General features: G+C 46.4%; 1 protein-coding gene across 1 annotated transcript in view; it reads left to right on the top strand.

Moving 5' to 3' along the window:
* Positions 1-16,025, top strand: part of STXBP5L (syntaxin binding protein 5 like) — a 253,207-nt gene that overhangs the window by 204,259 nt on the left and 32,923 nt on the right. The window contains exon 19 of the mRNA XM_025214254.1: positions 14,730-14,900. Coding sequence (XP_025070039.1) covers positions 14,730-14,900 — 171 coding nt within the window. The remainder of the gene's footprint in view (positions 1-14,729; positions 14,901-16,025) is intronic.

Raw genomic sequence — 16,025 nt, 5'->3', positions numbered from 1 at the left:
GAACCCCCTCCCCCCCATTCCACCCTGGCTCAGCGACTGGTGCCTCCTGAGTCTGGGGGGCACCCGGGGTCCCCCTGCAGCTGATTGCCGAGCTGGAGGGGCACGGGGGGCCCCCCCCATGCGCTCCCCAGCAGACCCGGAAGTGGACCAGAAGTACTTCCGGTCCACTTCTGGGTTCATCACCAAGCATGTGGAGGGTACCTCCTGCACCCCTGTGGGATGCTCTATGTGCCCCAGCATCGCAGCATTCACAAGCTGCGCCTGCTACCTCAAGGTTTGTAGAAAAACCATTTAAAACTATGTCTATGGCCGAATCGCTGATTCTCTGAATCAGCATTGAATCTTCAGATTTGGATTCGGCCAAATCGAATCAGGGACAGTGATCTGAATCAACAAATCAAATCACTGTCCCTGATTCGAGACGAATCTGATCCAATTCGAATAGGGCCCACTTCGCACATACCTACTGCCTAGCCAGTCCTTCCCTATTTTATATTTGTGCAGTTTATTATTCCTGTCTAGGTGTTGAACCTTATACTTGCTGCTCTTGAATTGCATCTTTTCAGACAGTTTATCCAATTTGTCAATATCATTTTGAATTTTAATCTTGTCCTCTCAAGAGCTCGTAACCCCTTCTCCCTGCTGCTAATTGTATTAGTCATCTGAACATAATTATCCTTGTTGGTGAAGACTGAAGCAAAAAGGCATTTAAAACTTGTAATAGCTTCTCCTCCCCCAATTTATAGTAAACCAATTCAATTCTTGGTCGTCATCTTAATGCACACAGAATATTGTTACTCTTTCATGCCTGAAAGCGTGTAAAATCTTATTTTGTGTCTTGTTCTTGTCTCAACATATATTATTCATTTTTACTCATCCTTTGTCATTTGACCTAGTTTCCATTTTCTGTATGATTTTTCAAGAGTTCAGGTCACAGAAACACTGATGATTTGTTCTCTTAATACCTCTTAATATCTTTTCATTTCATTGGGTAGTTTAAATTTGTGCTCTTAATATTTTTTTCTTTAATGAATATCAGTTCTCTTGAACTTTTTCATTCAGACTTGCTTCCCAACCAAATCTGAGTTTATTGAACTTTGCTTTCTGCAAGTCTTTTTCCAGCTGTTCTTTCTCCTTCCTTTTTTAGAAAGCAGGAACTACCATTTCATGATCACTGTCACCCTAGCTGTCTTCTACCCTCACACTCTCAACCAGTTTATTTCTTTCGATCAGAATCAGATCTGGAAGAATCTGCCCTCTTGGTCCTTTCTCATACTATCTGTATCAGCAAGTTGTCCAAAACACATTCCACAGTCACATTTGATAGTCTGTTCTGCTGAAGTACCAATACTCTCCCAGTATAACTTTGGGTAGCTGCAATCCCACATTACCACCCAGTCCTGCTTTGTGGATGATTCTATTAGATGTTCATAAAAATCCTCACCCACCTGATCTTCCAGGTTAGGTGGTCTGCAGTAGATTCCTGTCATGATATCACTTATTATTTTTCCCCTTTATCTTCACCCTATTGTCTTTAATGTATCTTTACTTTCAGCAGGTTTGTCTCCCATTATGTTCTGGACTTTGGAGTTAAGGACACGTTCTTTTTCTTTCTGGCCATCTGAGTGGCCATTCTTTGGTCACGTGCAGGGCATTTTTGGTGCTTATGCAGCCTGAGGAATTCTATTCCTGGACACGTAGCCCTGTACACATGGATGAAAGGGAGACCTCCCAGCAGCTGAATGACTATGGTACTCAACTGGGAAGCCTGGGTTCTGGGCCCTTCTCACCTGCAGAAGGTTTAAACCTGAATCTCTCTCACTTCGCAGCACAGCCCTCTAACCATAGCATGTCACCTATTATTTAGTTGCTTCTATAGTGCTCATTCTTAAGCTGGCCTGCTGGGCAGCCATAAGTGGGAAATATGTGCAGCAGTATAGGGATGTGGCCAAGCAACCGAGGCAAAAAGGAAGTGATGACTTCCAGTTGCTGCCACTGTTATGAATGTGAATGTGCAGCTACCAGCAGCAGTTTTTTCATGCCTCCTCCCAAGTCAGTGCCCAGGGCAAGTTGCCCCTATGGCCCCTCCTTCTAGTTAAGCCACTGAGTGTGTGGGGTCAGAATAAAGAAAGCAAGCCAGAGGGTGTGTGGCTCAGTGCAGTGGTTGCTGGCCTACAAAGAAGGGGACTTTGGCTTGTAGCCTGGGCTCTTGCCTTCAGTAGGGCTGGAGCTTCCTCTGCCCCTGCCCTGCATCCATTTTTTCCAGTGGCTAGGGTAGTGGCTCAGTGTCAGAAGGAGTGATAAAGAAAGATGCAAGCAATGATTGACCTGTGTTGTAATGGTTAGAGTGATGTGCTAGGAAGTGGGAGATAGTCAGGTTTGAATCCCCTCTGGGTAAAAACTTTCAGGTTCCCAAGCAAGTGCCCTAGCCACTGAGCTAAGGGATAAAGGAAGGATGGTCACAAAGCCCTTCTCTGTTCCTGATGCCAAGTCTGGTAATCATGTGTTTTGGCTGATTCCATTTTCAGATGTCTTGGTCCACTGTGTGTCCACAAGGGTCGCTGTTGCGCATGCAGTTGCATATTTACAGATAGTCATTCATGTGCACAGGGCTGTGCATCCAGGGATGGAATTCCTCTGAGTGCATAAGTGCAAAAATGTGTGATGTAGATGATCAAAAAATGGCTACTTAGACAACGAAGAAAGAATAGACTGTCTCCCTAATTGCACACACGATTGTTTTACAAGGCAGCCCCTGAACCTTTATTTCCCTTCCTGTCTTTCCTGAACATGCTGTAACCTCCTATGTCAGTATTTCAATCACAGGAATTATCAAGTCTCTCTGATGCCAATTAAGTCACAATTTTGATTATATACTGTCCATACTTTTTGCATTAGTAAAGAGGCATCTGATAGGTTCACCAGACTGACCCACTATTTTCATTCTTGTCTGTCCTGTGACTAATTATCCATGTGCCTCACACTGATTTTAGGCCTTTCTTTGTCCAGCTTATCATAGTCTATATTTCTTCTTAATTTATGTCACTAGTCCTCATCAAACCATTTTAAAGTCCTCTTTATCAGGTTACCAAGTCTGTGACTGAAATCGTTCTTCCCTTTATTGACTACATGAATCTCATCTCTATTCAGTAGTCCACTTTTTGGGAAGATCTTGGGAAAGATGGAAGGATGCTGTTGTGAGCTAGAGAGGCACAACACATGCACAGATACTCTTCTGCCTCCTCTGAGAGTGTTCACTGTCTTCTCTAAAATCAGGTTTCAAAAATTAGGCAGCTGCTGTTTTGTGGCCTTTGAAAAATTGGATTAGATTGGAATAGAATAGTATTAAAGCATGAATGTGGGATTTTATTTTTAGCAATGCCTCACTAACCTCCTCCATTGCTTATATATTTTTGATCAATTTAATTCCCAAAGGGAGTTGCTGCACTTCCTAAAACCAGAGTATCTGATTTATGTTTTGCACAAGAAGCAGCTTTACATAGAAGGGAGGGGATTTTAAGAGACTGAAGGGAATTAGGTGCTTAATTCACATTGCATTTCCTTGCAATTTGAGCATCTTAGTTGTGTAGCCACCTGAATACAAATTGAGACAAACAGGCATATTATATGAAATGTAGAAGACAATCTGTTAAAATCTGGCATATCAAATAATATCACAGGTGTAGAGAATTTTATCTATTCTATAAAATTCTTGCAGAAAGGGGATTACAAATACTGTTTATATTTCTATTAAATTTTATTCTTTTCACTCCCTTTGGTTCCTCGGCACCTCCTAGGTTCCCTTTGGAGATAATTAGGTGTGCACCAAACCCTTCACAAAAGCTGAATTTTGATGAGTGAGACCAGCCAGATGAGGATATAGCTGTTGCTGAGGTTGAACAGTCAGCCTGTGTCCTTGAACAAAGACCCAGTCCCAAAGGAGTTTCTACTGACATCTATAAATAGTTCAGGCACATTTGGGCAACTTCCCTAACTAATAATGTTGAACAAATCTTTCAGATCAGGCCAATTATCTCCGGTTTTTATATCTGCTCTTAGCTCAGTTAATACTTATGCATTGCAAGCTACCATAAGGACCATGAATATTGTGCCTCCTACGGAGCCATTTCCTTATGCAGTACAGATCTAAATTCCTTTAAAAAATGCAGTTAAACTCAATCATTCTTTCCTCTTTTATTCATCAGGACTAAATTGGTTTCATATGAACCAGGCATGACTCATATTTTTAAAAATTACCGATAATGCTATACATGCTGTTTTATCTAATATCCCACCAGCGGTGGTTTCATCATGTCACAAAGAAGCCTTTAACTGTACAGGATGGTGCTGTCATTTTACTGCTCTTGATACCATAGGATACAGACCTACCTGGGTCAAAATGATGTGCTTTGTATCAGTAGTTGGAATTCATATCCACTAATTACAGCTAACAGGTTTTAGCTTAAACTGAGGTATGAGAAAGGGCTGTTTTTTATCCCTCCTGACTAGCCCTTGTTGCATCTAATGGGGAAATCAAAGGTAGTCGAATGGACAATGTCTGTCCCTATATTGCACTTCACAACAATGATTATTTCATATTTATAAACAGCTTTGATCTATCATTTCCTGACATAGGTATCTTAAAAGAGTAACAATTTTTGGCTCTTTTTTTTTTTTAAACCACGTAATAATAAAACAGACATTCCCAGTGAAGTGAAAGTTGTCATACACAAATGGATTCTACCCTTTATGAAGAGGATGGAAGATTTAGCATATTCCAAAAGGCTGATACAGAACCAGGGTGTGTGGTGAAGGGTACGAAGAGTTTCACCATCTCAGCTGCCCAGGGACTCCATCGAAAATGTTAATGATGGTAGATGTGGCATTCTGTTCCCTCTCTGCACCCCTAGGAAGGCACTGGGGGTGGCAGTAGGCAGTGAAACTCTGCTGGACTCTGTAACAAGAAGTCTAGGGCTCCTGTTATTTTAAGGATGAAAGAGCAGCTAGGAGACCCTCAGGAGGGGAAGGCTGCTCATTATGAGTTGCCAGCGAGCAGGTCCCCAGGGATTTACCTGCTGCCAGTACTTGTAGCTTGCTCTGCAGTAGTAAATAAGCTAGAGCCCTGCATGCAGGACAAGCTACTACTGCAGCAGTAAGCTATCCTGGAGTTAAGCCAGTAAGCCAAATCAGGAAGCACCTGTAGCCAGCCCAGGAAGTCGCCTGACTGGAAGAGGGCAGGGTCTGGGAGGCATATAGACCCCAGGCTAGAGGTAGGGAAGGCAGCCTGGCCCTTGAGGCCAAAGGGGAAAAAATCCCTTTTGCAAGTTGGCTGTTTCAGGAGGAATGACTGAGAGCCTGCCAAATCTGAGAAGAACAAGCAAGGAGCTGAGGGCTGGTAGAGAACAGGGATCCTGAATGAATGGTGGGTTTTAATAGCCAGCTAGTAGGCTTAGGTTTAAGTTGAAGACTGTGCATATGTTGTGTTTGAGTTTGAACTGGTGGTTTGGGTTGGAATTAGTGGGCATGCGAGGAGATTCCAGTAGTGCCTGAGGGATGCATGTTTGTTGTGAGCTTTGCCAGGTGCTGGTGCATGAGGCCCAGAAACAGCTTGGGTTAAACAGGCTGGTAGCTGAAAGCAAGGCTGAAGCCTAGCTCAGGCTGAAGCCAGACAGAGTCAGTGGGCCCAGTGTCCTGAGCAGGATGGAGAGAGCATCCAGAGCAGGGTGAACCCATGGCCCTGAACGGGGTGGAGACAGGGCCCAGGGCAGGACAAAAACCAGGTCTAGGGGCTTGTAGCTCAAGTGGTTGAGGATCCCAAGAGGAGCAAAAAATAGGGCCAGGGGTCCAAAGCCCTAGATGGGCAAGACCAGGGCTAGGGGCCCACACCCTAGATAGGCGAGAACCAGGGTCAGGGCCCAAAAGCCCAGGAAGGGTGGAGACAGGGGCCTGGGGACCATAACGCAAGAGGGGCAGAGACTGGTGCACTGGAAGGAACTAAGAGAAGAGGATAGGAGGTCCCAGGGTGCCTGAGAGGCACTGGAAGCTTGAGCCTGCCAGGGGCAGGGTGCAAGCAGCAGTACAGCCCAAGAGGGGGAGAGACTGACCAGGGCATAGAGACCTGGTGAGGCATGAAATGAGACTAGGGCCAGACTGCTCACAAAACTGATTGGCAGCACCTGTGAGGCATGGGTGTGGTTGTAGGGGAGATCGGAGGCCATGAATAGCCAATAAGGCAACAGGTGCCCTGGGCTACGTACAGGCCAGGAGAGCCCACATAACAGGGAGGAGTGTTGAGAGAAGGTGGGGATCTGTTGGCAGGAAGATAAACCAAGTCTTGCTCATAAACCTGTGGGCAAGCTGCCTTTACTACTATTAAGAATATTGAGGCTACCTTAGAGACAGAGCAAAGTACGAATGGTATGACCACTTGGTGACATCATGGCTGCCCCTGGGGTGCTACAGAGACCCACACCACTTGGTGACATCATGGCTGCCCCTGGGGGGCTACAGAGATCCAGCAATCTTTGCAGCTCTGACATTTTGGGTTCCAGAGGCAAAATTCTTTAAGTATTGGAGACAACACCCACCCTTCTTCTTCATTACATGCAGCAGAACAATTGGAAGGAAAATTAGGGCCTTTATAGTAATTTTTGAGTAGGGCAAATTCTAGTTCACACAATAGAAAGGCTTAGGAACTAATTAGATCATTATAACTGAGCCTGGTGTCACTGCCTATACCAGGAGTGGGCAAAATGCAGCCTGCAGGATGGATCTGGCCTGCTAAGCCATTGTTTCTGGCATCCCTCTCCTCCCCCCCCATCCCCTGTGCAAGAGATACTTGCTGCAGCAGCTCCAGCTTCCAAGACTGCAGCTGGCAATAGAGCATAGCAAGGGCTCAGGCATATAGCAGGTTCAGTCTCTGCAGGGCTAGGGAGGGACCCATCCCCTACAACCTTCCCTCCCTCTCCTCTCCCCGTGCCCTGGCTCCTGCTTCCAGGTGCTGCACTAGGTTCCAGATGCCTTCCACTCCCTCTCCCCCCCTCAACTTGTGAGTTTGCATGTGGTAACAATGGAGCAGCAATACTGGAAACAGGAACCCCCCACAGCCATGAGGGTTAGTACTGCAGCAGCGCTTATCAAGTGGGGGCCTGAGTTTCAGGGAGGTCCAACACCCCTAAGACCCCCACTGTTTAGTTGAGGGTGATGAGACAAGTTGTTAGAGGGGTCACAACCATATGATAGGTCATGCCTGTGCATCATGACCTAAGGGGAAGACCTTTTGGGGCCCTAGGGGTGGGCCATGCATCATGAGGGCAGGCCCTGTGGAGGGGCAGTGCTTCCCAGTCAAGGGGTGGACTTTCTGATGTCAGGGATCATGTGATGGGGGCAGGGGATTCTGGGACCAACATAGATTTCATAGACATTAGGGCTGGAAGGGACCTTGGGAAATCATCGAGTCCAGACCCCTGCCCCAAGGGCAGGAAGTCAGCTAGGGTCAAAGGATCCCAGCAAGATAAGCGTCCAAACACTTCTTAAAGGAGTCCAAAGTAGGTACTTGCACCACCTCTGGAGGGAGCCTATTCCAGGCCTTGGGGGCTTGAACAGTAAAAAAAGTTTTTCCTTATGTCCAACCTAAAATGGTCTTGGAGGAGTTTGTGACCATTGGTCCTTGTCATTCCTTGGGATGCTCTGGTGAACAGATGTTCCCCCAGATCCTGATGCACAGCCCTGATGTAGGCTGCCACCAGGTCATCCCTGAGCCTGTGCTTTTCCCAGGCTGAAGAGCCCCATGGCTCTCAGCCTCTCTTCATAAGGCCTATTCTCCTGCCCTCTCATCATACGCATGGCTCTCTGGACCCTCTCTAGTTTCTCCACATTCTTCCTAAATTGTGGAACCCAGAATTGGATGCGGTACTCCAGCTGCGGCCTCACCAAGGCCGAGTACAGCAGGAGGATGACATCCTGAGATTTACTTGAGAAGCATCTATGGATGCAAGCCAGAGTTTTGTTTGCTTTACCAGCTGCGACATTGCATTGGCTGCTCATGTTCATCTTGCGGTCAATCACGACCCCCAACTCTCTTTTGGCCTTGGTGCTAGCGAGTGTAGCACTGCCAAGCCTATAAGCACACTGAGGGTTTTTTTCCCCAAGGTGGAGTACCTTACATTTGTCAGTATTGAAAGGCATCAGGTTTGTATCTGTCCACTTTTTCAGTCTGTCCAGTCAGCCTGGATCACCAGTCTGTCCTCCGTTATGGATGCTCTACCCCAAAGTTTGGTGTCATTGGCAACCTTGGCCAGTCCACTGCTGACACTAGTATCCACATTGTTGATAAAGACATTAAAGAGAACAGGTCCAAGGACAGAGCCTTGGGGAACACCACTGGTCACAGAGTGCCACGATGATTCGCTTCCATCGACCACCACTCTCCGAGTCCAGCCTTGGAGCCAATTCTCTAGCCATCAGACTGTGAAGTAGCCAAGACCACAGTTGGCCAATTTTTCCAAGAGGAGATCATGGGACACCAGATCAAAGGCTTTTTAAAAGTCCAGATATATGACATCAATATCTTCTCCCTTGTCCAGGTGATATGTCACCTGGTCATAGAAGGAGATGAGATTCGTCAGGAAAGACCGACCCACAACAAACCCATGCTGGCTGTCCCTCAGGATGTTGCCATCAGCCAGCTTATCAAGAATGGACTCTTTGATGATTTTTTCCAGAATCTTACCAGGGATTGAAGTCAAGCTGATGGGCCTGTAGTTCCCTGGATCTACTTTCCTCCCTTTCTTGAAGATGGGCACCACACTGGCCTTCTTTCAGTCTTCAGGTACTTCACCTGAATGCCAGGAGTTTTTGAAAATCTTTGCTAGTGGCTGGGCTATGACTTCTGCCAGCTCCTTAAGTACTCTGGGGTGCAGTCAATCAGGACCTACTGACTTGAAGGTGTCCAGCCTCTCAAGGTGTTCCTTTACAAGGTCTACACCAATGCTGGGTATAAATTCACCCTCACCCTGGCCATCCCACATCTTGTTAGGCAGGGTAGACCCTTTGGGCTGATGAAAAACTGACACGAAGTAACCAGTAAGCAAATTAGCTTTTTCCTGTGTGTTGGTTGTCAGTTGTCTCATTTGGTTTAGCAGGGGTCCAATGTTACCCTTGCTTTTCTTCCAACTCCCCACATATCTAAAAAAGGACTTTTCATTGTCCTTGATATGTGTAGCCAGGTGGAGTTCAGTTGCAGCCTTGGCTTTCCTGGTTCACTCCCTACAGGTATGAACCAGTGCAGAGTAATCCTCCTTTGTGGTGATTCCTATCTTCCATCCTTTATGAGCCTCTCTTTTTGGGCGTAGGAGGTCCACAAGTTTCCTTCTGAGCCAAGGGAGTTGCTGTGCCCTTTTGCTACCTTTCCTCCGAGATGGGATGGACATCCCTTGGGCTTCCAGGATTGCTCCCTTAAGGAGTGATCACTCCTCTTGGACGCCTCTCCCTGCTGAGTCTTGGTCCCTTAGTGCCTTGACAACGAGCCTCCTGAGCTTATCAAAGTCAGCTTTCCTAAAGTTGAGGACTTCTGCATTGCTGACTGACTTGCCAGTTTTGCAACAGAGAGTAAAAGTAATTAGCTCGTGGTCACTGTCTCCCAGCTTTCCTGTGATCTTTAGGTTGTTCACTAGATCATCCCCTTTAGTCAGTACCAGGTCCAGCAGCACTTTACCTCTTGTGGGTCCATAGACTTCTTGGGTCATGTAGAGTTCATCCACGCACGTGAGGAAGCTTTGTGACTTTGGATTCGGCCGAGTGCTCTTCCCTCAAGATGTCTGGGTAGTTGAAGTCTCCCATGACAACCATGCACTGAGAGCATGTAGCCTCAGCCAGTTCCCTGGAGAATTCCTGGTCAATCTCTTGTTCCTGGTTAGGAGGTCTATAACAGACTCCTACCATTGTGTCCCCTGTGCCATGTTCCCCACGTATTTTAACCCAGAGGGTCTCTAGTCACCCTCCCTGGGTACCAATGTCAGGTTGCAGGGATGTGTAGTTATCCTTAACATAGAGAGCTACACCCCCACCCCTTTTATCTGCACGATCTCTCCTATACAAGGTATAGCTGTCTACACCTGTGGCCTAGTCATAGGGGGAGTCCCACCAGGTATTCATTATCCCTATGAGATCATAGTCTTTCTTGTTTAGTAGGAGGACCGGTTCCTCCTGTTTGTTCCCCAAGCTCCTGGCATTGGTGTACAGACACGTAAGCATCCCATTGGGAGCCCTAGGCTTCCTCACATTCCCCAGAGGACACTGTTCCAGGGCTGGGGTAGGAGTGGAATCCCTTCAGTGGCCTAACCTGTTGGTTTTGTAGGTATTGCCTGGCAGGCTTGCTTTGGTGGTTGTCCACCCATCCCCCGGTGAGCTTAGTTTAAAGCCCGGTCAAGCAGGTCAGCCATTCTGACTGAGAAAAGCTTCCTCCCTGGTGAAGTGAGGTGGAGGCCATCTCTTCCCAGCAGACTGCTGCCTCTCTCACCAAAGAGCGGACTGTGATTGTGGAAGCCAAAGCCTTCATGACAACACCAGCTCCTGCAGGGCACTTCACCCCTCTACCTCACTGTTCTGGTGAAAGAGAATCCTGAAACCTGATTATGGGGAGCCAGGGAAGCTCTGCTACCCCCAACCCCCTCCACCCATCCAAAAAATATCCTCCACCCCTTGTAGCACCCCCTAGCTGAAGACCTGCAGTTCTATGCAGCCACTGCAATTAAGCGGTTCAAGCAGGATGCAAGGAAGAAGTGGGGAGATGGGTGCCACAGGAACTGGAGGTATGTCCCCCAGCTGAAACAACTTCATTTTGAAATATTTCCAAACCTATTTCACTTAGAAACGTTTCAAAACTTAGTCCTTGAGATTGTCTGACCCTTCCTAGGTCCCCTTTTTCTTTTGCTTATAATCTTGCCACACAAACTGGTTTGGTTGAAATTGTTCATGCTGCATGTCTTCCTCAGGTGGATTTCTTTTAAAAAAAAAAAACTCAGCCAAAAATGGTTTGGCTGTTTCTAAGAATTAGGCTAAAGAAAAATGTATAGTTTTATCCACTTGAAAAAAATTCTTGAAACCTCTTCTCTGAAATGCCACAAAACAGTGGTTCTCAACCTTTTTTGTACCAGGACCCATTTGTAAACATTGATAACCAGTTCTGACCCAGTGCCCCTTGCTCCCAAACCGCTGCTCCAGGCCCCACCCCTGCAGTGTGTGGGGCTGGGGTGGCTGTGTGAGCTGGGGAGGTATATGGGGGGTGTGGGGGGCCCCAAGCAGCCCCTCTAGGGCTGAACCTCTGCCAGCCTGCAAGAGAAAAGCCACAATTTCCCACATTTTTCTCCTTTAAAGAATAATCCATTTTTAAAGTCTGTTCATGACCCTTTCATATATTCTTGCGACCCACTTTTGGGTCATGACCCATGGGTTAAGAAACACTGCCATAGAACTCCAATATGTTGGAGCAGAGACTTGAAATTTGGCAGAGAGATGAGATGGCTGTTGTGTAAGGGATGTGCATAGCCAGCCTTGGGGGTGGCAACATGGGCAACTGCCCAGGGCACTGTGGTCAGAGGGGCACCACGCACGCACGCACGCATGTGAGCGAGCAACCTGGGCTTACAGCAGTGCTTTCCCCACACCCTGATTCAGGAGATGTCCACCCCATGCAGAAGTAGTGTCCAGCCCAACCCAACCCCTGCCTCCAGCCACTGCTCAGGAAGAGCAGGACCAGCCAGTGCGGTGGCAGCAGTGCTGCCTTGGTGCCTGCCTGCCCATCTGCCTGACACACCATGCTGTTCTGCCTGCCCACCAGACTGCACCCTGTGCCCCAGTAGCAATGTGTAGGGGGTGCACGGGGGTGCATGTGCACCCCCTGAGAGCTGGTGCACCCCCTGTCAGGCCGCGCTCCCTGTTTAGCCAGAGGGCACGGGGGCAGGCGGAAGCACCAGTGCCCCCCCTGCAAGTGCTGACCAGGGAGCGGGGCTGCCAGCAAAAGTGACAGCACCATTTCCGGAAGGGGCTGTGGGACTTCCAGAAGCAGTGTGGCTGCTTTTTGCTGAGTGAGATCAGCCACGGCCCCCTCCCCCCCAGCCAGTAGTATCGGCTGCCCCCCCCCGGTCGCTGCCTGGTGTCGGGGGGGCACGTGCCCTCCTTGACTCAAGAGGTACCAGTCACCCATGCTGTACCCCTGCGTGCCTACCTCTGCCTGCAGCAGCGCTGCTGACTTGGAGGCTGGGAGTGGGGGCACTTGCTTATCCTGCACTCTCATTGCCTTGTCTGCCTGCAAAAGGAAGCAGTTTGATTCAAATACAGAAGACCAGGGAGAAGGCAAAGGAATAGACTGGGACAATGGGTCTTGTGAAATGGGAGCTGGAAGGGGAAGAGAAAAACTGCTACTAGATGCTGGTTTGGGAAAATTTGGGAGTGGTTGGGCAAGGAAACTGCAAATGGGCATTGGAGAAAAAGATTGGGAGCCACAAGAGGGAAGGTAGACTGGGACTGATTGAGCAGAGAATTGAAGTGAGACCTAGGAGAGAGAGGAGAGACCGGGACTGACTGGCTTAGGCCAGTGGTTCTCAAAATTGTTAGACTTGAGGGTCCCCTCAGAAAATGCCAGCTCATAGCTTTCACTCAGTTTTTGACTACAGAAAAATAATAAAGCAATTCTGTTTTGGAGAGCTCCAAGACTTCACAACACATCAGAATTTTTGACCAATGTTTAAAAAAAAACCTATATGAAGTCCCAGGGCTTATGTGTAAGTGTTTGAAAACCTAGCAGTGCCAATATTATGCAGCAGCCTGCAACAACCTTGAAAGGATTTCATGGCGCCCTGGTTGAGAATCACTGGCTTAGAAAGTCTTTCTGTGGGAAAATAATGTGTGATCCTCTATGTCAAGACTATCATAAGGCACATGTACAAATAAGCCAAATTAAGGTTTCATAGAGAGCCTTAATGTATCCATTTACTAACTTTTGGGTGTTTGATTTTGCAATCTTAAAAATGTTCTCATAGGAAAATTTTGTATATACAAAATCATTTTATCCAAGTATAAAGTTTATCATTTTTTAGGAATATTAAAAGAAGAGGAATTTGAAGTTTCTATATAATGTCTAAAAGTCTAATTGTATTATTTGAATAATCAAAATTTTAAAAGGTCCAGTTCTGACTTTAGTTGTGTATGAGATTGACATTGTTATGATTTGTGATTATTGTACATGTTGCCAAATTCTGAATTTGTATTTTGTTCATTATATGTTATTTATATAAGTTACTATATAAATTGTGTACCTGGCACTAAATGTGAATGATCTACAGACAAATACTTATTCAGTGGGAAAAAAATTAGAATGGTTTGAAATAGCGTGCACATTTAAAATGCTTTGATTTGTTTACTCACAAATAGGGCAAAGGCATTTCACAATTTAGAGAAGGAGGTGGAATTTGGCATGTAAATTATTCATTGTGAACTACTCATTCAGCTCTGATGTTCGCATTTAAGATTCAGTTACAACAAATGCCAATTCCAATTTAATTTAACATTGTCTGTGTTGTCTCACACTTGAGTACTCCTTTCACGATAGCTTAAAGGATGTTTATTTAAGTTCAGATCCTGACATCGTGAGGCAGAAATAGCATTCAGTAATGTTCCTGTTACGTGAAGTATGAGGTGAAGAAGGAGTTTATGTTGCATTGCATTGTATATGAGCTATTGCCGAGCAAAATAAACATATATGATAGAAACAGAATATACCACTTGAAGAAATGGTGGCCTGTTCCAAATGTCCTCAAATAATGGCAGGTAGCTATTAGCCTCATTTGCACATGTGTATCTGCTTCTGGGGTAGCTAACTGCAATCATTTGGAACCCCAATGAACTCTGCCCAGTATAATTATAATATTATTAATATTATATTATAATTATAATCCTTAGTTATTTTTGGAAACAAAAAAGCAGGCTGGTTTTCCAAATCATGCTATGCATATTAGAAGTCACAACACTCACTGACACTCACTGTAAGCATTACCACTCATATCTCCATGAACTCTCTATCTGCATAGATCAAGAGACCACTTAGGGACTCAGACTCTCCAGCATACACAGCTAATATCCACAGTAATGTTTGATCTAGAAATAGTGGGTCTGATCCTCTTCTTGGATTTCAGTCGAGTCAGTGGAGTTACACCAGAGAAAAAATGATGCACAGAAGGAGTCAGTCAGGCCTGACTGGCTGACACTTTGATTGTTTGCCACCTTTTATATGTAGAAAATAGTCACTCTTTTAAGGAAACAATGGGTGCGTCTACACGTTCATTAATGTGCAGTGGCTACTGCACATTAAATATAGTACTTGCAAAAGGAAGTACTAAATTAAATGTGCAGTAGGCTGCCCTACTGCGCATTAGTGCAATTGCTTTTTTCGTGAAGGTTAATGCTCAGGAGAGTAATACTACTATGCATTAGCCTAATTGCATGGGTTTTGCCTTGACGCTGTAATGTGCGGTCAGTCAGTCTGCTGTGCGTTAAGCATCTCAAGTAGACACACTCAGTGAGTGGTTCCTGTGATGTACTTGCAGAACAAATGCTTCTTTCTGTGGGAGGATTCACCTTCAGTTATTCCTGAGCATCAGCCTTTTCATCTCCCCTACATTCTAAAGGCAAGAACTGACACTCTTCCTTGAATCTTTTTATTTTTACAACAGACCATGTGAATGGGCACTGTACGAGCCCAACATCCCAGACTTGTGGGTCAGGAAAGCGACTCTCCAGTGCAGATGTCTCGAAGGCCAATCGCCGAGGACCAGGGAGGCCCCCATTCAGAAAAGCCCAGTCTGCAGCCTGCATGGAGATTTCTTTACCAGTCACAGCTGAAGGTGGGTGCCAGTGAGCATTCTCATTAGGTATGTGTTCGTTTCCCTTCTGCACAAGATGTGAAAGCAAAGGAGTTCCACGCCACTTAACATGGTCCCTGTCTTAGTCACTGCTCCTAACTGCTGTCTTCATTTGATTGTTTAGAATTAGAGTGATCCCTGTGTCTTAGTGTTGTTACTAACCAGCCTGCTGCTGAGCTCTGTGCTAGCTAGGATTGTGGTACACTAAGCTCCTGCCTTCCTTATGCCCCTGGATGCTTTGCTCCAGGAAAGCAATTCCTTGTAGGAGCTTATGTACAGTAATTCAGATAACAAGACATCAGTGGCTTAATGTTGCCTGTCCCTATTTATGAGCAGAGAGGTGTAGTTAGCCATATTAGTCTGCAGTCAAGCAGACATTTGTGAGAGCCCAGCAGGACAAATTATGCTGAGGGGAAACCAGCACGGGTTCGTGGCAGGCAGGTCGTGCCTGACCAATCTAGTCTCTTTTTATGACCAGGTTACGAAATGCCTGGACACAGGAGGAGGGGTGGATGTCATATACTTGGACTTCAGGAAGGCCTTCGATACGGTATCCCACCCCATACTGGTGAACAAGTTAAGAGGCTGTGACTTGGATGACTACACAGTCCGGTGGGTGGCGAATTGGCTGGAGGGTCGCACCCAGAGAGTCGTGGTAGATGGGTCGGTTTCGACCTGGAAGGGTGTGGGCAGTGGGGTCCCGCAGGGCTTGGTCCTTGGACCGATACTCTTTAATGTCTTCATCAGTGACTTGGACGAGGGAGTGAAATGTACTCTGTCCAAGTTTGCAGATGACACAAACCTATGGGGAGAAGTGGACATGCTGGAGGGCAGGGAACAACTACAAGCAGACCTGGACAGGTTGGACAAATGGGTAGAAAACAACAGAATGCAGTTCAACAAGGAGAAATGCAAAGTGCTGCACCTAGGGAGGAAAAATGTCTGGCACACCTACAGCCTAGGGAATGACCTGCTGGGTGGCACGGAAGTGGAAAGGGACCTTGGAGTCCTAGTGGACTCCAAGATGAACATGAGTCGACAGTGTGACGAAGCCATCAGAAAAGCCAATGGCACTTTATCGTGCATCAGCAGATGCATGACGAATAG

The sequence above is a fragment of the Alligator sinensis genome, unplaced genomic scaffold (genome assembly GCF_000455745.1).
Source record: "Alligator sinensis unplaced genomic scaffold, ASM45574v1 scaffold1301_1, whole genome shotgun sequence".
Taxonomy (NCBI): Eukaryota; Metazoa; Chordata; order Crocodylia; family Alligatoridae; genus Alligator; species Alligator sinensis.
The sequence above is the reverse complement of the archived record's forward strand: the minus strand, read 5'-3'. Positions and strand labels throughout refer to the sequence as shown.